Source organism: Nicotiana tabacum, chromosome 22 (assembly GCF_000715075.1).
Source record: "Nicotiana tabacum cultivar K326 chromosome 22, ASM71507v2, whole genome shotgun sequence".
Classification (NCBI taxonomy): domain Eukaryota; kingdom Viridiplantae; phylum Streptophyta; class Magnoliopsida; order Solanales; family Solanaceae; genus Nicotiana; species Nicotiana tabacum.
In genome coordinates this window covers 72,069,021-72,092,006 of record NC_134101.1, presented here as the reverse complement: position 1 = coordinate 72,092,006, position 22,986 = coordinate 72,069,021, and the positions used below count along the sequence as shown (strand labels likewise).

Here is a 22,986-nt window from a genome sequence, read left to right as displayed (position 1 = left end):
GGTTAATCTACGTAAAACATCCTGAGCGAAGAGTACTTCTACCCGGAACTAGGAGCTGGATCCCCCTAGGCGAAATGGTTCTACCTGAGTTAAGCTACTGTAAAACAACCTGGGCGAAGAGTACTTCTACCCGTAACTATGAGCTGGATCCCCTAGGCGAAAAGGTTCTACCTGGGTTAAGCTACGTAAAACAACCTGAGCGAAGAGTACTTCTACTTGAAACTATGAGCTGGATCCCCCTAGGTGAAAATGTTCTACCTGGGTTAAGCTACGAAAATGAAAGGTATGGACTGTAATGATGCATGCTGAAAATAAAATAAAATGGAGATTTTGAGGGACTTACCTTTGGTGATATTTGTCCTTTCAGAATTGCCATTTTACATTGCTTTGTTCATGCTTCCTTTTTTGAAAATTTGTGAGTTTTTAAAGTGGTGGTCGGTTTGTGGCCTTGATGCACTGAGGAGTTTGAGTTCACGGACACCCCGTTGTCGAAGAACTGATTCTATCAGAGTGGTACCGAGATGCTCGGATACTTTGTATCATTTTCTGGAGACTTTGTCTTTCTGACGTCTCCCCTGCTGTTTCATACCCGGATGTCCACGGTACCGTTAACCCTTGTTTCTAAGGCAAAGCAATTTTTCTATAAAATCAAACTTAGTTGTCTTGCACTCAGAACCAGTTTGTGTCTGTAGTGCTTATCAACTTTTCCCATGAAGCAAGTCTTGCTTAGGCGACCTTTTCAGTTTCTTTGAGACACTTTGTCCGCCTTATCAAAAGAGATCACAGATGGATTCCTGCCTTCGTCAATGCCGTATATGCTCCAAATTGTGCTCGGTATTACGGGAAAATTGTAGACAGTTTTGCAGCCATTTTTTCTTTGCTTTTGATGCAAGATTAGACCGAAAGGGAATTTAGTCAGTTAGCGAAAACCTGCAAAGGCCGCTACTAGCCGAATGAGGGTCTTCGATGCTCCGACATGAGTACAACCAAGGCAGTTTCAAGATGAACATTTGCGACGTATTTTGAGTATTAGACAGCTCAGACAGATCAGGCGTCCATTCCAAAATGCATGTCATGATTCATTGAAGTCGGCACATATCTCCAGATAAGTCTCCTTATTTCTCTCCCCGAAAGGGACACCTTTTATTTAGACACAATTCCTTTTTCTCTTCCAATTGCTCTTCTATTCTTTTCCATAATTTTTCTCTCTTATTTCTCTAATCATTGTTGCCTTATGGTGCCCATCTGGTTTTCACCAATAAGACTCTTGTATTTCTCTGCTCACTATTGCCTTACAGTGCTCACACAGGTTTTCACCGATAAGACTCTCTCGTTTCTTCTTTTTTTTTTCTTCATGCGGAAGTTTGGCCAATGCCCCTAGCATGGGGACTTCAAGTATTCTCAAAGATCGATAAGAAATTCTTAACAGGAAAAGGCGAAAAGAACCTTGAACTGAATTACAACTTTGAGAACTGTTTCTACGGGGAAATCGTAAGATAAAAAACAAACTTCTGTCCCAGTTTGGGAGTATTGGGAATATGGATTTTTGTTGCGATGGGACCGAACCCAGGGCAAGGCTGCCTACGTATCCTTTCGGAATCAGGTCGGACGTAGTTCAATGACTCAAAAAATTTATTGTTTGACTTCTTCTTTTTTTTTCTTTTTTTTTTGAGTAGACAGGTTCCAAAAAATGGAAAACAAGGAAGAAAAATACAGCTTAAAAGGGGTAACAAAAGGGTGACACTTGCTTGGAATAGCGAGCAATGGTAGCCTTCATCATCTCTATCTAAGAAAATCATGCGTGAAAGTTCCACAGTGGGTATATATTAGACATAATATCTTTTGACTGCATCTGCATTAATAGTCATGTCTGGTACCCGTCCTTCTTCATCTACCAAGTGCAAGGCCTCTTTTGGTAACACTTTCTTGATGATATAGGGTCCTTTCCAGTTTGGGGTGAACTTTCCTTTAGCTTCTACTTGGTGTGGAAGAACGCATTTTAGATTGAGTTGGCCTACCTCGAAATGCCTTGGACGCACTTTCTTGTTGTAAGTGCATGCCATTCTTTGCTGATATAACTGGCCAAAGCACACTGCTGCTAGCCGTTTTTCATCAATCAGCATTAGTTGTTCTAATCGGGTCTTTACCCATTCTGTATCTTCAATCTCCGACTCCACAATGATCCGAAGAGAGGGAATTTCGACTTCAGCCGGTATTACAGCTTCCGTCCCATATACCAACAGATAAGGAGTTGCACCAACAGATGTGCGAGCAGTCGTGTGGTATCCCAAAAGAGCAAAAGGCAACTTTTCATGCCATTATGTCGAACCTTGGATCGTTTTCCTAAGAATCTTCTTGATGTTCTTGTTCGCCGCTTCAACAGCTCCATTGGCTTTTGGCCGGTAAGGGGTAGAATGGCGATGCATAATTTTAAATTGCTCGCATACCTCCTTCATCAAATGACTATTGAGATTGGATGCATTGTCAGTGATAATGGTATTTGGGATACCGAAATGACAGATGGTGTTGGAATGAACAAAGTCTACCACTACTTTCTTGGTGACTGCTCTGAAAGTGATGGCCTCCACCCACTTGGTGAAGTAATCAATTGCAAGCAAAATGAATCTATGCCCATTTGAAGCCTTTGGCTCAATTGGCCCAATAACATCCATTCCCCAAGAAACGAAAGGCCAAGGAGAGGACATGGGATGCAACTCCGAAGGTGGCGAGTGAATCAAGTCACCATGAATCTGGCATTGGTGACACTTGCGAACAAAACTGAAGCAATCTCGCCCCATTGTAAGCCAATACTACCCTGCCCGCAGAATCTTCTTCGCCAAAACAGATCCATTCATGTGAGGTCCGCATACCGCCGAATGCACTTCACTCATGATACGCTCAGCTTCTGTGGCATCTACGCATCTCAACAAGTTCAAATCTGGGGTCCTTTTGTACAAAATTTCCCCATTCAGGAAGAAACCGCTGGCGAGCCTCCTTATAGTTCTTTTTTGATCTCCCTTGGCGTGCTCTAGGTATTCTCTCATTTTCAGGAATCGTTTTATGTCATGATACCATAGTTCACCATCTGGTTCTGCCTAAATTGTATTGCAGTAACCGTATTAATTCCGAACTTGGATTTCTAGTGGATCGATATGGGTGTTTCCTGGATAAGGGAGCATCAAGGCTAAAGTAGCCAAAGCGTCGGCTAGCTCGTTGTGAAACCTGGGAATGTACCTGAACTCGATGGATTTGAATCTTTTACTCAAATCTTGTACACATTGTCTGTATGGAATAAGCTTGATGTCTCGAGTCTCCCATTCGCCTTGGGCTTGTCGAATAAGCAAGTCAGAATCTCCCATAACTAATAGTTCATGCACATCCAGATCGAGGGCCATTTTCAAACCCATGATACAGGCTTTGTAATCTGCCGTATTATTGGTACAGAAGAACCGAAGTCGGGCTGTTGCAGGGTAATACTGTCCAATAGGTGAGATGAGGATTGCCCCGATCCCAACTCCTTTGATATTGACAGCTCCATCAAAATACATTTTCCACAAAGGGTTGTCGTATGGAACTACTTCCTCTATTGAGTTGACCTCTTCGTCTGGGAAGTATGTGGTAAGTGGCTTGTACTCATCATCAACTGGATTCTCTGCCAAATGATCGGCTGAAGCCTGTGCTTTCATCGTGGTGCGAGTGACATAGACGATGTCGAACTCTGTGAGCAAGATTTGCCATTATGCGAGCCTACCGGTGGGCATTGGCTTTTGGAATATATACTTCAGAGGATCCATTATGGATATGAGGTAAGTAGTATAGGCCAAAAGATAATGACTCAACTTCTGAGCGACCCAAGTCAAGGCACAACACGTCCTTTCTAAAAGGATGTACTTAACCTCATAATTGGTGAACTTTTTGCTCAAATAATATATTGCTTGTTCCTTTTTGCCTGTCGCATCATGTTGCCCCAGAACGCATCCAAAGGAATTATCCATCACCGATAGATATAAAAATAAAGGCCTACCAGGTTCAGGTGGGACCAGTACAGGGGGTTTTGATAGATAATCTTTGATCCTGTCAAAAGCATTTTAGCAATCGTCCGTCCACTTGATTGCAGCATCCTTTTTCAGCAATTTAAAGATGGGCTCGCACGTGGTTGTGAGCTGAGCAATGAACCTACTGATGTAGTTCAACCTTCCGAGCAAACTCATAACCTGGGGTGGCAGATCTCGAAAGGACTTTATCTTAGATAGATCCAATTTGATGCCTCTCCGACTGACGATAAAATCGAGGAGTTTCCCAGATGGAACCCCAAACGCACATTTGGCTGGATTGAGCTTAAAGTCATACCTTCGAAGCCGTTCGAAGAACTTTTTCAAATCATTCACGTGATCAGCCTGTGTCTTTGATTTTATGATGACATCATCGACATATACTTCAATCTCTTTGTGCATCATGTCGTGAAAAATGGTGGTCATGGCCTTCATGTAAGTTGCCCCTGCATTCTTTAAACCGAATGGCATGACCCTGTAAAAATAGGTACCCCACGGAGTGGTGAAAATGGCCTTTTCTACATCACCCTCATACATTAGAATCTGGTGGTACCCAGCATAGCAATCCACGAACGACTGTATCTCGTGCTTTGCACAATTATCTACAAGAATATGGATGTTTGGCAAAGGAAAATTATCCTTCGGACTTGCTTTGTTCAGGTCTCTGTAGTCAACACAGACTCTAGTTTTTCTATCTTTATTTGGCACCGGCACAACATTTGCCACCCAGGTAGTGTATCATATGGCTCTAACAACATTGGCGCCCAATTGCTTCATTATTTCCTCTTTGATTTTATCACTTATGTCCGTTTTAAATTTTCACTGCTTCTGTTGGACTGGTGGAAAATCAGAATACATGGGAAGCTTATGAACTACTAAATCGGCGCTTAAACCAGGTATATCATCATAAGACCAGGCAGACACATCTCTATACTCAAATAAAAGTTGAATCAAGGCATCTCTGGTTTTTTGTTCAGTGTGAATGCTTATCTTTGTTTCTCTGACTTCTTCATGACCTCCGATATTAATTGGCTCAGTTTCATTGAGGTTGGACCTAGGCTTGTTTTCAAATTGTTCCAACTCTCTTTTTATTTCATCTAAAACCTTATCTTTATCATATTCGACCTCTTGATGCATTATTTCAAAATTAGACAGCTTTTTGAGATCTGGGTGTGAATTTCGCATGCATGTCATGTTATTAAAGCCAGCATTAAAAAAACTGAAATAGAAATAAAATGGCAGGAATTAGGAAAAGGAAAAGATTTAAAATACGAAACTGAACTGCATTTCATTGAATTTGAAAGGATAGAAGGGTTAACGTCAAAATAAAACAATCATACTAAGATATTTGGATTACAACCCTGAAAGTAACCCAAAGTACAAAAGAAAGAAGCTGCAAAAGTCAACTACCAAGACTCCTTCCTTGTGGGGAGAGGAGTTGCTTCCCAGTTATTGAGCATGGTTTCTGGGCCAATTAGTTGCATATCAGCACGACTAGTGCCTTCACCAGCCTGGATCATATTCACTTCAGAAAATATCTGCCTGAGGCCATGGAAAATTTCATCAATGTTTGCATGTGCCGAGGAATTTTGACCATGTTTGAATCGTGGCTCGACAAAATTGTAGAAAATGTGAGGGATAGGTTACTGCAAGACCTACCCATACTTTTTGCGGTGCTTGGCTTTGTATTTGTCCGCTTGTGTTGGCCTGAAGCCTAAACCAAAAGTACCCCTGTTACTGAACGGAGAAATGGGTTCTGAAATTCCTTGCAATGATGCCCCCCAAACCTTTTCCTGGCTCATAACCTTGTCTCATCATAAGTGCAGCCACCATTACAGATGTGGCAGAGAGACGCGGATGTAGAATGGGTTTTCCTTCCTCAACATGGTCCATAGCAACCACTTCGAAATCCTGATAGACAATAGACTCACATCCTTCCTTGGCCTCAATACATGGGATTAACGGGTCTTTATAAATGGATGACTCGTCTTCTCCGTGAACAATAATTTCTTACCTGTCGTTCTCGAATTTGAGCATCTGATGCAAGGTGGATGGCACAGCTCGGGCCGTATAGATCCATGGCCTTCCAAGAAGAAAGTTATAAGAAGTTTCCATGCCCACTACTTGGAAGACAATTTCAAAATCAACAGGCCTAATCGTCATTGTGAGGTTAGTCTCTCCAATGGTATCTCTCGCTGAGCCATCAAAAGCCCGGATGCAAACATTGTTGGGTCGGATCCTATCTGTATTGATCTTCATGCTTTGCAAGGTAGAGAGAGGGCATATATCTACACTCGAGCCTCCATCAACCATGACTCGTTTCACATAATGCCCCTCACATTTGACAATCAAGTACAAAGCCTTATTGTGACCGGCTCACTCCTCAGGAAGTTCATCATCAGTAAAGGAAATTATGTTCACCTCAAAAAATCTATTGGTCATCTTCTCTAATTAATTCACGGTGGTATTCTCTAAGACATGTGCCTCGTTCAGGATTTTGATTAGTACACGGGCATGCTCTCCTGAGTGTATGAGCAAAGATAACAGAGAGATCTGGGCAGGAGTCTTTCTCAGCTGGTCAATGATTGAGTAATCCTGAACTTTCATCTTTTTCAAAAACTCCTCTGCCTCTTCTTCAGTGACCGGTTTCTTTATTGGCATTTGGCCTTCTCTGATTCGCTTAGCCTTCCTCAACTCTTCTAGAGAGTAACACCTCCCTGATCGAGTCAAACCTCTAGTTTCCCCCACTTCTTCTATGATTTCCTTGCCTTTGTAGGTTACTACAATTTTTTTGTAGTTCCAAGGGATGGTTTTCGTATTTGTTACACGGGGTTGTGTGGCAGGCCTAATTATGATCGGCTCTATTATACCCGTCGTACCGCCCTGATTCTCCTTTGTAATGGGGTGACCTCCAAGGACGTATAACTTTGGGCTTGGAACATTGGAGCGAACTTCCAACCTCAAGATTTTTGGAACAAATAAAGTTGCCATTTCTGAGCTCTGGGCGCCTTTCACAATCAACGGTGCATCTAGGCTTGGACTTACTTCCCGTTTGGTTCCCTCTTGAATCGTTACCACTGTCATTTCTGCTCGACCAACCGGCTTGTATTCATGATCTAGGACAATCATCCCCACAAAATGACCATCATTGTGTACTGGCAATGGGTTATTGGTCATATTAGGAGGGTCCTCACCATTCGTGACTACAATCAATGTTTCAACAATGAGTCTTTCTATGGCTCTTTTCAGGGTCCAACAGTCATCAGTGCTATGCCCCGGAGCACCTGAATGATATTCGCATCTAGCATTTGCTTGAAATCCATGTGAATCGGGATGCATATGGTGGGGTGCGATGGGTCCAATCACGCCCATCTGCTTCAACTTCTGGAATAGACTAGAGTATAATTCAGCCAATGGAGTAAATTTTTCCACTGGCCTCTGCTCTCGACCATAATCCTGCCTAGGACGAGCATTGTAGGGTGCCCAAAAATTTTGCTGCTGAGGTCGGGGAAATCTTGGAGCTGGTGCCCGTACCTGTTGATTGGGAGGACGAGTATATGATTGAGCATTAAACACTGTATATTGTGGCGGTCCCACAGAGTACTGAGGAATTGGCGGGAGATAGTAATGTTGAGGGTAGCTGGATTGCCCTTGCTGAACTTGCACATAAGGGTGTGATGCCCCTCTTTGAACTTCCCTGGATCCCAAAGTCATCATGGACCCTTCATCTCTCTTCTTTCTATTTGCCAAACTTCCCGACCCATTTTGGATAGCTTGGGTGGTGGCTTTGAGAGCAGCTTGACTTACAATTCTGCCAGTCTTGAGGCCATTTTCGACCATTTCTCCTATTTTGATCGCTTCCGCAAAAGGTCTACCCATTGCGGATATCATGTTCTGAAAGTAATCAGGCTCTTGGGCCTTCAAAAAAATAGTGATCAATTCGTGGTTATCCATGGGTGGCTTAACTCTAGTTGCTTGCTCCCTCCACTTGATTGCATACTCCCTAAAGCTTTCAGTAGGTTTTTTCTTCATATTGGACAGGGAATTGCGATCCAGCTCAATATCTATGTTGTATTGAAATTGTTTGACGAAGGCTTGGGCCATGTCGTACCAGACATGCCAGTGAGAGATATCTTGGTCAATGAACCATTCGGAGGCTACCCCCATAAGACTTTCCCCAAAATAAGTCATCAGTAATTCTTCTTTTCCATCTGCACCCCTTAGCTGGTTGCAGTACCTTTTCAAATGGGCGATAGGGTCGCCGTGTCCATCATACTTCTCGAATTTTGGGGTCTTGAACCCTAGTGGCAAATGGATGTGAGGGAACATGCATAGATCACTGAACGAAACACTTTTGTGACCCCCTAGTCTCTGTATGTTCTTTATGTTATGTTCAAGACTTTTGATTTTCTAGGCCATCTCATCCGTCTCAACCGTCTTGGCAGGCTTTTCATTTTCCACTGGTGACTCGTACTGAGGAGTCTGATTATATAGAACCGAGACCCCGGAAGCCATATTTGGAGAGTAGTATTGGCCATCATAAGCATGAGATGGTGGCTCGTTGATTGGCCTCGTCACAGGATGTGGAGGCGGGATTGTGTATGCCAGTGCGCCAGACACGACTAGAGGAGTATTCCTGACCGGTGCGACTGGAGGTCGCACATTAGAGGTACCGGGAGCAACATGGAGGCTGTAGTTTGGCATATACCCTGGTGGTAGGATGTGGCCGCTCGTTGAATGGGGTGGTGGTTGAGTAGCCAGGGGTACGGTGGAAGTTCCCTCTGAGGGACCACGGGGTTGAGGCTGACCAGACACTTAAGCTTGATACACATCAGACAATTGCTGTCTCAATTTTCTTATTTCCCCCGACTCTTGTTCAACTGATTGACCCTGGGGGTCATCACTGATCAACTCGATCTCATCATCGTTGGCCATTACTACTGCTCCCTTAGATCTAGTGAAGTAATGGTGTGTTGCCAGTTTTACCACAAACCAACCACCTTAAGCTTACTACGTAAGAGACAGCAAACGTGTTAGGGTTAAGCATTTTATAGATATGAATCACACATAATGTGCCATGCTCCTATCATTGTCACTATTTCTAGTTTTGGAGGCTTCATGTTTCATTCCGGCTTATGAGGTTGCTTCTTATTGGCGCTCTTATTTTCTTCTCATTTGTTTTTACTCACGCCTCATTTTGATCCCTCATCTTAGAATCATTAAAAATAATAATTTTTGATCGAACCTTTTGTGGGTTGCCTACGTATCATGTCGCCGCATGAATCAGATCATTACGTAGTTCAGGGGGAAATAATAACAATTTTGATTTTTTTTTTCAATTGACTCTAAAGACATAAATATGACTGAAAATGCGACAAATATAAAATTAAAAATACGACAAATGAAAAATGAAACTAAAAACTAATTGACTGCACTAAAACTTTAATCTTCAATGGCATTCTTTCTTAAACTAATATCATCAATGGTCTGCATCCCTTGGCCTCCACTCCCCCCCAACATCTCGTACAAATTCTGAAATACTCTCGGCAATTGTGGAACGAGGGCACGTGCCTGTTGACCAACTTTCTCATTGTTTAGATGACGATGATCGTCATGAATATATGATTCTTTCTCTTCCAATTGAAGTACTTTCTCTCTAGCTTGCCCCATATTCACGTGACAATTCTGCAATCATATCTGTGTAGTGTTGAGGGCGTTACCCATCTCAGTCTCGCGTCCCTCATATTCTTCAATACGGCGGTTTAGCACAGCTCTCTCAATCATCCACTGACACCGCTCTACCTCAAAATCTGCATGTTGATGACCTCCCTTATGCCTTTTTATTTCTTCCAATTGTGCAAGAAACTGACGCTTTGTGCGTATACAATGGGCCCTTTCTCTTTCAAACTACTCTCTATGCTGATCAAACTCCAATTGTTGTTGGTGCGCATCATCTTCAATGATACTCAAGTCTTCTTGCAGCTTATGCATTTCAATATTGTTATTTGCCTCAACTCTTCTAACTAAACCAATAGTGCTTGCCAATTCTTCTTCTAAGCGGACCGCCTCATTTTTAGCATACTTTAGATCTTTATCTATGCCCCGTAAGGCCGATTGATAATCTTTCTCAATATTTAAACGAATCTGAGCGACTCCGGCTTGCAGTTGGGTTTGTTGTTTAGATATGGTCATCCGGGAATGCTCTAATTCCTCTTTTAACCTTTCTATAGCTCTTTGATCATTTCTCCTCCTGTTGTATCCTTCAAGCCTATCTTTAAGCGACGAAGGGCCATGAAACCAGGTAATATATTCAAGGATCACCTCTCCATGATCTCGGTCTTCTACCATATCATTCAACTCCGAGACTTTACTTGCATACCAAAGTTTCATAATTTCTTCTTCGTCATGAGATTGATCTTTACCAAAATCATAACAAAACTTGCTCATATCTCGTGTTGGTGGCACCTCATATAGTCGTGCAAATTGGCACATTACCCGAAGTGGAGCATAAGACTGAACACCATCCAATCCTATAAGTACCAAATAAGAGTGGTATGCAGACTCACAAATGATCGCTTTAGAGGAGAACCAATCATAGTTCCAAGTAATCCGTTTGGCAGACAGAGTAAGAAGTAGTTCTTTCCAGGCGCCAATCCGCTCTGGTAAGTCACATTCGTCAATTCTTTTCTGGTGATCATAAGTATGATTGGGCCATAGCTCACTAAAATTAGTGATCGTAGGATGACGATAGAAATGCTCCAAAAACCATATCTGTAACAAAATGTTGCAACCATCAAAGTTTCGCGCGCCCATTTTACATCTAGTTAAAGCACGAAAAATGCAAGAAAGAATCATAGGGACCAAAGTATAATCACCCCCTTCTGAGGTCAGAGCCTCAACTACACCTGCCAAGCGGATGTCAATGCGTCCCTCTCTTTCCGGGAAAACTACACGCCCCAAAAAAGTGACCATAAATGCAAACCTTCTATGTACCTTCCATGTTTCCTTATCTTCCTTTGATTTCAATTTTCCCACATTCCTTTCGAAATTGCATTCTAGGCCATACAACTGAAACAAAAAGCCCAACTTAACCCATTTGCCTCCTAGACCTTCATATTGTCCATAATTTATGTTCAAAAGCTTCAAAAACCTACCCTCGTTCACATTTTTTGGTACTATGGGCCTTTGGCGGCGAAGATTGCGGCCCCACCCCTGGAAATGGGCGATTTCCTCCAAGGTCGGAGTCATTTCACAGTCGGTAAAATGGAACACATTATTTTCAGGATCCCAGTGCAGAAACAAAGCTTCAATCACATCCCTCCTGGCTTTATCGTATTCATGTGAACCAAATGTCCCAAGTATTTCTTTATCTCGTTTCGCTCATATTCCTTAAAGTCTCTCCACCAATCCCACAACAACTGTGGTATCTGATCGACAATGAGAAAATCTGGTATCCCTTCTAATCTGGGCCTCTTTTGAGACTTACCTCTTTCCCCACTCATGGTATACTTGTCTACCCAGACACATGGTTAGGCTTTGATCAAACATATTATTGATACACAAAAATTCCGATTTCTCTGGTTTTGACTCTATAAAAGAATATAAATAAATAAATAAATAAATAAAAGCTAAACTGTGGGACTATAAAAAAATATTTTTGGATTTAGTATTTTTTTTTTGATTTTCTAAGGAAATAATTATAAATAGGGAATTAAGGAAAAGGAAAATATTTTTAATTTTTTTTTTTGAAAATTGGGGTCGGAACCGATGAGGTTTGCCTACGTATCTCACATCCGATGAGAATCAGACCCGCATAGTTCGGTTAAAACCGACTATGTTCTTTCTTCTTTTTTTTTGATTTTTTTTTAATCTTTAAAAACCGTATGCACTAGACCACATCATTTTTTCTCTGTTTGTTCAACTGATTTATGCTAAAGTCGGTCGACATGTCAGCCTCCAAAATAATGCAACAAGTAGCACATAACATGACATAATGGTCTCAACAAGGTACTTGTCTTAAAACAGAACTCGACCCTGCGTCGAGCGTTGCTAAGTCAAATGCACATGATGCAAATAAAGCGTAGCCTACTAGGGGTATTCATTGCTTGTGGCTTGTTCTTCTAAGTTTGTAAATCCTAAAGGAGATGGTATCTAGACCTGGCTTACCCGGGCGGACAACCCGAGCCGAGAAGCGTCAAGCTTCACCAGAAGTAGAACAGCACTGGCTAGCTAACGGCTCTCCCTCCTAAATACGTGTGGCTAAATCCTTCACCAGAAGCTGGTAGGCTAACTGGCTTTATCTCAAGATAGAAATTTTGTAATGCTGGTAGGCAAACACAACATAACTAATTATCAGAAGACTCAGAGGGATGCGAGAGAAGATACAATTTATATGTACAGTTCAACAATATCAAAACGGTGAAAACTCGACAAGTAACACATTAGGCCCAAATAAATCACAATATATACAAAAATTAATAAAGCCAAATAAAGTTAATGTACATGCTCGAATTCTTGAAGTTCCCAGCAGAGTCGCCAGAGCTATTACACTCCCTTTTCTACCCCCAAAAAAATAATGTGGATTAAAGGATTTTTCTAATTAAAGTGACAAAATTGAGTAGGGATTATTTTATTTACAGAGTCGCCACTTGGAATTGATTTTGTTGGTGTTCCAAGTCACCTTTTATTTGAATCCCTAATCAAAGGAAGATTTGACTCTATTATTATTGGTCTGCGAAAATAAAGTCCGGGTAAGGAATTCTGTTAACCGGGGAGAAGGTGTAAGGCATTCCCCGAATCCCGTAGTTGTAGCACGGTCAATTTTATTGACTAAAATTTGGCTTGAGTTAATTTTGGATAAAGTGTATTTTATTAGCCTTGAATTACTATCGTCTAATGTCGCTTAAAAATTAATAATTAATTTTTATTAATTTTGCCTTGGAGCGTGTAAGCACACAAGGTTTTATTTGATTATATGTACTAAAACAAGGAACGTGTCGGTACACATGGTTTAAATATAATTAATTTTGAAGAGTCAAGGAGCGGGAATGCACACATGGCTACTTTATTAAATAAATATCGACCAAGGATCGTGTATGAATACATTGTCTACATCTCAAACGTGCCTAAAATTGCCAATCGCTTAAATTAATTATTAAGAAAATGAGCTAATTAATTAGTAACAAAATCTGATTTTTTTTTATTAGAATGACACTTTAAAGCTAGGTCCAACTTGTTATTATTATTTTCATTTATTTATTTTTTTTAAAAGAAAGAAAATAGGCAGCTATGGAATTATATTGATGTTGGGATGTTGCTATTAAAGAAAATAAAATGGATCAAACTTTGGGTTTAGCTATTGGGCTTAACCAAAGTGAGCACTTTTATGGCCTTTATATGAATTTTCTAAGTTCAAAAGCCCATGTTTCTGGAGATTAATACAACAACCCAATAGCAATCCATGTTCAAAATCCTTTAATCAATTACTCTAACAGGTTTTTATTCTTCTTTTGACAAATATATATATATATATATATATATATATATATATATATATATATATATATATATATATATATATATATTTGGGCATTATAAGAACGAAAGAACAAGCCCAAAAAAAAACTTAAACTTTTCATTAATTACCAAAAGCATAGAGCAGGGAGGCAACCTATGACATTTAAAAAAATGTAATCTATTATAACAATGTAAAGAAGAAAAATTACTCATATGGAAGAGTATCTTACTAGAACACATATAAAGATGCTTTTGCAATTTAGTTGTAACAAAAAAAATAAAAAAAAAGCTACTTTTATTACTGCATACCCTTCTAGTTAAAAAAATAAAAAAATAAAAAAATACCACTTCTGCTTTGAACCAATAGTACAGATTCTAACAATCATTAAAGAAGATTAAACTTAAGAGCCCAGAAACTTGTGATATACTATTCTTAAAAAATAAACAGTGGACCAACGAGATACTGTTTCAGCTGATCTGAAAGGAAGATTGAAGTTTTAACTTATCTCGGATTCCGTACACTTCGAGATATACATGCAGCATTTAAATATTTCTTTCTTCATTAGGTATCTTCAAGCATGCTCGAATAAATGAAACATGTTCATAGACATTGAAAATCTGCATTACAATAGCTTAAAAGTTACCTGAATGGTTGAAAATCAAAACTATAGTGAAGATGGAACACCAGAAGAACAAACTAACGAACAACAACGAACTAGCAAACTTCCAGCAGTGAAAAGAGCAACCAAACAGCAATCTTTTAACCCGAAGTGACCCAGGAACTCAAAACAGAAGTTCAGTGTCTTGGAAAAGGAAACAAGAACTCAGCTAACCTTAAGAGCTTAAGTTATTTTTCACAAGGTATTAGCTTTCAAAAGAATCACTTACAAACTTTCAGTTTTTCAGCTTACTTTGTTGTTCGGCTGATGCCTTTTACTCTTAAAGTTGTGTATTTTGCTTAAAGTGAGAAATGCCTCTGTCTTCTAAGTATAAGAGAGTGTGTGTTCTTTATTTTAGGGAGGGGGTGTCTTCTATCCAAAAAAAAAAAAACAGTAGGCTGCTAGGAAATTTGTAAAGGGGGAGGGATCCGTTTTTTTTTTTTTTTTTTGTGTGTGTATGTTATCTGTGTGTTTTAATGGCTGAAAATAGGGTATGAAATTTGTGAGTGGGGGACAAAGTGTGGGGGACAAGCATGAGGGGCAAGCGTGGGGGACAAGAGAAAGTGGAGTGGGGACAAAGTGTGGTATTGGTGAGATGAGTGGGCAAAAATTCAAGCACGGTCAAAAATTAGGTGCTCACAAGCATAAGCTAAAGAGGGAGCGTTATATTGGCTTTATTATGCCAGAACAATATATCTTACAAATGGTTAATACTCCCCTTTATATAGTAGAGAAATTCTACTTATGGTATAACTCTAATTACAGAAGAAAATCCCATGATTAACTAATTAATCGTTCCTAATTTGATCAGTTTCAAGATTTTCGCCATGATCTTCGACCAGTCATGGATATTTCACCCTTCCGTTATTATGTTATCTTCGATCTTGCTCGATGCCTGTCTCATTCGGTCTCGATCGCTCCTGTCCTCGATCTTGACAGGTACCTCGAATCTTGAACTTGGTACGTTATCCTCGTACCTTGGTCTGATCCACTACGGGGCCGACCTTCGATGCAGCTCCCTGGTCCTGGTCAAATAGAAAAATTGGGTGGGCTCGATTTTAACCGTATACATCATTTTACCCTTAATGAAAAATTTTTATAATCACACAAATATTATGGCCCCACAGAGCTTTTACCCATTAAGTTTTTAAGACCATAAATTTTAAAAAAAAAATTTCTTCTTAAATTTCGTATCGAATCAAACAATCTCATTTAAATTGAAACGGATGGGGTAACATGTTTCTATCCAACAATGGGGACAAAAGCCAGCTGGTACGGTTCACATAAGTTAGGCAATAAAGGTCGTACTCCTCTGAAGTCTCGAGCTATTTATTACAAACTCGAGTACTTACTATGGTTCTTTTCTAGAAAAATACATTTGAAATTGCGGCCTTTCATCAAATAACAAATACAATACCTATATAATATTTCATTTATCTTATTTTTACTGATAATGTAAGTGAATTTTTACATGATTAATCTATCATCCCCTACGATATAAATAGTCCATTACTTAAATGGTCACTCACTTATCCGAAATTATTTACTAAAGTCATTTTTCTTTCGTTTGTAACTAAAAAGTCACTAAACTATATATGCCTATAGCATCAGAAGGTCACTTAACCAGATTTCTCAAATTTTTGATTATCAAATACCAATTTTACCCTCTAAATTATCAAGTTTTATCTTCTCCTTTTTTTACTTTTTAAATATTATGATTTTTTCCATTTTAATCTACATTATGGACTTACCTAAGAAAAAATATATTTTATTTATAAAAAAAAAAAAAAAACTTTTCTAGCTTATATAATATCGAAATAATAATATGATTGAGCATAATTTTAAAGAATATATAATGTATATTATAAAAATACCTTTATTTTAAATAATTATTTTTATATTACGTGCATGAAATATATATATTTTACAACTTTTATTTTCTTTCATTCTCAATTATGTAAATAAAGTTTTGAATTTTTGTTGTTAATATCAAAATTCTTATGACGGACAAATTGCTCTAATTAATTTTTTTACTATGCTAAATATTTTATTATTCTAACATTATATGTGCTTAAATACTATTTTTATTTTTTTAGTTCATAAATAAAATTGGTTTATTCTATAGTAAGTCCATAATATAAATTAAAAAGAAAAAAGTATAATATTAAAAAGTTAAAAATAAAAATAAAAAGAAGACAAGAATTGATCATTTAGAGGGTAATATAGGTATTTGGAAATAAACAGTTCGTAAAATCTAGAGAGTATGACCTTCTAAGTATGACCCTCTATTTTACCTATTTAGAGGTAAAATAGGTATTTTGTTTCAAACAAAAGAAAGATGCAATTAGTAGATAATTTCGGATAACTAAGTGAGCATTTGAATACTATGGACTCTAGTATAAAAGACCCCATACCCAAATATACGCTGCAATATATACACAAACTTAACAAGAACTTTAAGAATGGTAAGTTTAAGAGGATAGTAAAAAAAATTACGTAGGAAAAATGAGAGTAAATTAAATTTATATGTGTTGCCGGTTGCGTCATAAATGTCGTCAATGCCACATGGTTTAGTGAGGCGGAAAAAGATAAAAAACGATTACTAAAGCATAAGCAAAACAGCTGACTTTTTAGTGTTTGCAAGCAAATGAGTAAATGCTTAATGCTGTCCGCTTTTGACTCATTGAGGATATAGCCCTATTTTACCTCTTCAATCTTTTTGTCAGCTTAACAACAGCTTTGGTCTCTTCTATCTCCTTCTCTTCTCACTTCTTCAATAATAATATAATAATAATATATATAGACAAGGACCCCCTTTAGTTAGACGCTTGTCTCAACATTTCTTCATAGGAGTAGTTTCATTATGTCCTATAAAGATATATAGCTAGAGAAAAAAAGCAAGAGAAAGCAGAAAACCAATTGTAGTCCTTTTCCCTTTAATTTGTATAGAATAGAATGGGAAGGCCACCTTGCTGTGAAAAAACTGGGGTTAAGAAAGGACCATGGACGCCAGAAGAAGATATCATTTTGGTTTCATATATTCAAGAACATGGTCCTGGAAACTGGAGAGCTGTTCCCACTAATACTGGTAAAAATTCTTTTATTTTATTTTATTTTATTTTTCTGGGGGTTTTGGGGTTGGTTGGTATCATTAAATATGTGTAATTAATTTTCTGCAACTTTTCTTGAATGAATATATGTCATTTGATCCACTTTTTTCTGTCCATGATCAGTAATTGGTAATCACTGCCTCTCTTCATCTTTTTTTTTTTTTTTTTTTTTTAGGTTTGCTAAGATGCAGCAAAAGTTGTAGACTGCGATGGACTAATTATCTTCGTCCGGGGATTAAACGTGGAAATTTCACAGAACATGAAGAGAAGATGATTATTCACCTCCAAGCTCTTCTTGGGAATAGGTACTAAAAAAATTATCATCTGTTTATTTTTTATTTTTTTGTTATTAGGGTTAGATCAAGAAATTTTTTTTCTCATGTTGCCAATTACAACCAGAATATATCTTAATCAAGATTTATAGTCTAGTGGTATCACTAAACAATTTCAGGTTCGATTTTCACTACCTAATTTGTTTTTTTTTTTTGGTGTATGTAGATGGGCAGCCATAGCTTCATACCTTCCACAAAGAACAGACAATGATATAAAGAATTACTGGAATACTCATTTGAAAAAGAAGCTTAACAAGAAACTTGAAGGCCATGATCAAGAGGGAAAATCATCATCATCTTCATCATCTCAATCAAAAATCTCAAAAGGACAATGGGAAAAAAGGCTTCAAACAGACATTCACATGGCTAAACAAGCTCTTTGTGAAGCTTTGTCACTTGACATTCCTTCAACTGGCGATTCTCCAAATAATAATAATAATTCCACTCCTAATCTTCCTGTGCAAGAACCAGTCCAAACATCTACTACCTATGCATCCAGTGCTGAAAATATTGCTAAGTTGCTTCAAAATTGGATGAAAAATTCACCTAAATCATCTTCTCAATGTCGATCTAGTTCAAAAACGACTCAAATGTCGTCCTTCAACTTTCCATCAATCGGTGCTGTTTCGAGTTCTAGCCCTAGCGAAGGAACAATAAATAATGCAACTACACAAGAAGGTTTGGACTCGCTCTTTCATTTTAACTCATCAAATAATTCGGATGTGTCACAATCCATGTCGGTCGATGAGGGTGGTAATTTTACACCTGAGAATAATAATGCTGCAATTTTCCAAGTTGAAAGCAAGCAAAATTTGCCTAATTATAATTTCAAGGCAGAAATCAATGGAAGTTTTCATCAAGAGGAGAGCAAGCCAAATTTGGAGACACAAGTGCCTTTAACATTTTTGGAAAAGTGGCTGCTTGATGATAATACTAATGCACAAGCACAAGAAGAGCTAATGGGAATGGCCTTAAGTGAAACTGCAGATTTGTTTTGAAGAAATAAAGAATAAGGATATAGTGGTAAATATTTCTTGAAAACAACTTAGCAGTTTTAACTTCTTTTGGGTCTTGTAGTTGTTACTTGTTAGGATTTGGACTTCATAGGTTTTATTTACTTTATAGCCTGAGCTGATCTAAACTCTCTGATATTTGCTAAGAGCATAAAGTGTATATTCCATGTAATTTTAAACCTCTGCATATGTATTAGATAGGAATAATATAATGAACCCTCCCCACTCTTTTAAGAGCTTCAATTGTTTGTAATTTGGGGTCAATTTTTGTGTATTATCTGAAAATTCTGACTATGCTTCCAAGTTCCAGCTTGAACAAAAATTATTTAATGGATATGGTATTCAGGTAACAAAAGAAAAGCCAAAATTGACAAGTCCTCTAGGCTGTTAGTTTAATTACATACTCCATTTCTTTCCTTTTTCCTCCTTTGTATTGGCTACTATTAATTAATTGTTCTTCTGCCACTCCTTCGGTTTTTTGGATTCAATTATACTATGAAGTCACATCCTGGCTTCACCTCATGTCATTAATAGGTAGCTTATCCTCCCCACATAATGAGAATGCACCGAACAATTAGGTTTCGTCTTTGACTTCCTACCTTCTGATTTCTTAAATCTTGCAGTAAAGCAAAGGATTTAACTTATATACACAATAAATTTTTTTATCCTATCGATATATTTTAACTTGTTATATATAGCATATTCTATGTCTTATTTTTTAGAACGTAATTTGATAATTCTTTTACACTGTTACAGTGTACTGAAGTTAAACTCCTAAGTTAAAATTATTTGATGAGGTAGTCTACTTGAGCTGTGATAGCCATTAATCCTTTTGCATAGAAGTTTAGCCCCTAAGACTATACTGAACTGTATGTGAGTAAATCTCATTCAATGAAAGAAGATGTGGGTCAGAGAGGCATTTAATCCTGAGTGACTGATAAGCAATTCAATGTCTTACAGTCTATAGCAATTCTAGGAGTTGTTTTATTGATTGTTTGCTTTTTCTTCCAACGTTAAAATCTTGTAAGAAAAAGTCTAACTTCATTAAGGAAGAGAGTTAAGTCTACTTTTTGCATTCTCCGATCTCCCATGGTAATTAATACAGCAGTAACTAGTACTACTAGTTCTTTTAATTAGTTCTATAAAGGAAGTATTTGGGACAGCTCTTTTCAACCTATTTAATAGCCTGTTTGGCCAACTTATTTTAAAAAATATTTTTTTTTAAGAGTACTTTTCAAATAAATACTTTTAATTAGAAATAATTTGAGTTTGACTAATTAATTTAAAAAATATTTTTAAACAGTAATTAGTATTTGGTTAAACTTTTAAGAAAAATACTTTTTGTGAGGAAGCTACTTTTTTTTTGTTTATCAAAAAATGATTATGTTTTTACTCAAAATCACTTTTTTTCTTCTAAAGCTTTGGCCAAACACTTTTTTTTTTAATCAAAAACCACCATGGTGGTGGGGGATTAGGCCACGACCCCTACTAGTTTATTAATACCACAAAAAAATAGTACACGGAGGAGGGTATAAACCTTGGCATCTATTACAAAGTGAAGAATGTTCTTAAATATCCTTACGGTGGACCGCTAAAAGAAAGTTTCTGGCTAGAGGACTCCTCCTTTACAATTGACCTTAGTAAGGTAGCATAAAAAGTGAACAATGCTAGTAGCCCATACATCAATTACTAACTATTCATTCTGGCTTGTCTAACTCTAAAGTTAGTCACTTGAGCTTTCTCCATATAGAAAGAACCTCTAGCAGCTCGTGGTAGTTCTTGGACTGAGAAGAACATATCAGCAATCCCTTAATCCTGCATTGTGCCTCCAAATTTAGCCAATGCATCTGCAACAGTATTCCCCTCCCTAAAACAATGCACTACTTCGATTTGCAGATGTTTAATGATAGACTGCGTCTCCATAATATCATCTGCAATCTCCCAAGCATGTTTAAAGATACCTTTTAACATATTAACAATGAGCAACGAGTCCATCTCAAGAGTAATATTCCTAATATTCTGAAATTGACATCAGAAAATTCCAAACAGTGCTGCTTTGGATTCTGCCACATTGTTAGTGCAGAACTGGATTGGTTTGGTGAAAGCCATAACCATCTCTCCATTTCCGTTTCTAACAATGCCACCAATACCAGCAATCCTATGAAGATCATTGCTACTCCCATCGGTATGCCATATGGTGGAAATTTCCATTTAACAGGCCGAATATGCAGGTTATGATGGAAAGCTTTAACTCTAGAACAGATTTGTGACCATGAGCCACTCCATTCCAACCCCTTAAACTGAATTCTAAGTAGCAGGCGTGTAAGGAACATAACTTGGAATATTATGGTATTCGCAGCGGATATCTCAGAAGCATATTTTGCACTGCACCTGTCTTTCCATAACTCTCAACAGATGATGGATGCTACACACTGAAGTATGAAAGCATGTTCTTCATTCTTAGGCTTCAACAACTACCATTTCATTAGAGATTGCCTCAGATTTGCAGCATGTGAAATGCCTATTTTGAAAAAAAAACACTTTTGGCCAAATCTTTTTTTGGTCAAACAGGCTATAAGACTCAATCTACTTTGCTTTCTTTCGGCCAAAAAAAAAACCCTACTTATGCTTTCTTAACTTCTCACTTGAACAGTTGGGCTGGGCAGGTGTACTTCTGCTCCAAGTTTACAGCAAATTGGTCTTAGGAAAAAGTTTTGAGTTACCAACAGGATGAGCTGTAAATTTTTGGAGTTTTTATATGTTTATTCGTGTTTGAGCTAAGAAGATGTACTCTAAATTATATGCTAAACTTTTGTATCATGCTTGAATATATACAAAGTGTGTGATAGTAGACTCGTCTTCTTGAGCCGAGGGTCTATCAGAAACAATCTCTCTACTCCTTCGGGTAGGGGTAAGGTCTGCGTACAAACTACCATCCTCAAAACTCACTTGTACGATTTTACTGGGTTGTTGTTGTTATTGTAGTGTGACAGTAGACGATTGCAATAAGAATAGGCTGGAAAGATGTTTTTAAGCAGTAAAAGTGCAATCATTTATGGTGATTTCCTATCAAGTTAATGATTATATTAGAATGTAAGTTGCATCTTCGGAGAGTGTAAAGATTTTTTACGCGCTCAAGTTGAGCAGTCTGAGCAGTTCCGGCAGGTCAGTTACCCTCTTTTCTACCACTGTGTGCACTTACCTATAATTGGATTTGACTCTACGGGTTGATAACTATTAAACTACTTAGATCATAAGTTCAGATAGAAAAATTTACTACCAACTCAGAAATAACAGTCTTTGTATTGTTAATTTTAGTTGAGAAATATTTCCATATAATTACAGCAGAGCATCTTGATATTGGCTAAAATCAAGGGCTGAGCTCCTTATTACTTCTAGATATTGGCTCAGATTGCAGACAAGCGGCATAGTCAAAGGCTTATTACTTCTCTTTCTTCTTACTTCGCTTGGTTTAGTCAATCCTACATGCTTTTGGTTATTTCTGTATGGTTTTTTGGGAAAACAGAAGGACGACATTAATGCTCCAATAGTTCATCGCAGTCAGTGGTTGTTTTAGCCCACTGATATGCATTTAGCCGCCATGGATTTAGTATCCAAACTGCTAATAGATGCTTCAATTTGGATACACGACATCTTAAATCATAAGTGTATTGGCTATCTTCAGTGACTCATTCATGTGTGAACTGCATTTAGCATCAGTGATTTCACCCAAACTTATACATTTGGTATTTCTCTAGCACAACAAAAGCTTCCGCACCGGGTAGTAAAATCTGAACATTAATGGCCATCGACCATGCCATTTCTATAATACCGACCAAGCATCCGCATTTCAATACCCAACACTCCTACCACAAAACAGACCATCCTCAGGCTGCCCAAAAATAGTGTCAGCATACTCTGAACATCTGAAATCCTCCCCCGTTCCTCCGAGTTCGTGATATTCTTATCAATACCGAACCGCAACCTTGATCCTCAACTTCCAATTTTCATAACGCTCACGCACTTACCATGCCACTACGCGAGAGTACAAGAATTTCATCTTAACTGTTGAACCACCAAAAGAATAAACACTTCATCATCTAGAACCCTTTCACTCAACACATTTCAAAGGAACAATGGCAACACGCAACCGAATTCCCATAACCGTAGAAAAATACAAACCTCAATTTGTGGTCTAAACTACCATAACTCTTTTGGGATCCATCTACACATAACAGGTTATTATAATCAAATACCTCCAAATTAATCAAATTACGGTAGCTGTCAAGCCCGCACGTACTGCC

At 38.1% G+C, this 22,986-nt stretch overlaps 2 protein-coding genes across 2 annotated transcripts; one reads left to right on the top strand and one right to left on the bottom strand.

Moving 5' to 3' along the window:
- The first annotated feature begins 17,038 nt into the window (after positions 1-17,038).
- Positions 17,039-19,004, top strand: LOC107818868 (myb-related protein 306-like). The gene is made up of 3 exons (XM_016644926.2): positions 17,039-17,315; positions 17,513-17,642; positions 17,836-19,004. Exons 1-3 carry the CDS (start codon positions 17,183-17,185, stop codon positions 18,665-18,667), a joined length of 1,095 nt encoding a protein of 364 aa, XP_016500412.1. The 5' UTR covers positions 17,039-17,182; the 3' UTR covers positions 18,668-19,004.
- A 1,487-nt stretch (positions 19,005-20,491) lies between these two features.
- LOC142175925 (uncharacterized) lies at positions 20,492-20,893 on the bottom strand. Its single transcript, XM_075242935.1, has 2 exons — positions 20,795-20,893; positions 20,492-20,701 (listed from the first exon to the last, which is right to left on the bottom strand). Exons 1-2 carry the CDS (start codon positions 20,891-20,893, stop codon positions 20,492-20,494), a joined length of 309 nt encoding a protein of 102 aa, XP_075099036.1.
- Between the last annotated feature and the right edge of the window lie 2,093 nt (positions 20,894-22,986).

What these genes read in the sequence shown, in the direction of transcription:
- LOC107818868 (XM_016644926.2), top strand. Translation starts at nt 17,183, where the DNA reads ATGGGAAGGCCACCTTGCTGTGAAAAAACTGGGGTTAAGAAAGGACCA. An exon ending in AGCTGTTCCCACTAATACTG is followed by an intron (nt 17,316 to 17,512) that starts GTAAAAATTCTT and finishes TTTTTTTTTTAG; the next exon opens with GTTTGCTAAGATGCAGCAAA. An exon ending in CAAGCTCTTCTTGGGAATAG is followed by an intron (nt 17,643 to 17,835) that starts GTACTAAAAAAA and finishes TGGTGTATGTAG; the next exon opens with ATGGGCAGCCATAGCTTCAT.
- LOC142175925 (XM_075242935.1), bottom strand. Translation starts at nt 20,893, where the DNA reads ATGGAAATTTCCACCATATGGCATACCGATGGGAGTAGCAATGATCTT. An exon ending in GAAACGGAAATGGAGAGATG is followed by an intron (nt 20,702 to 20,794) that starts GTTATGGCTTTC and finishes TGTCAATTTCAG; the next exon opens with AATATTAGGAATATTACTCT.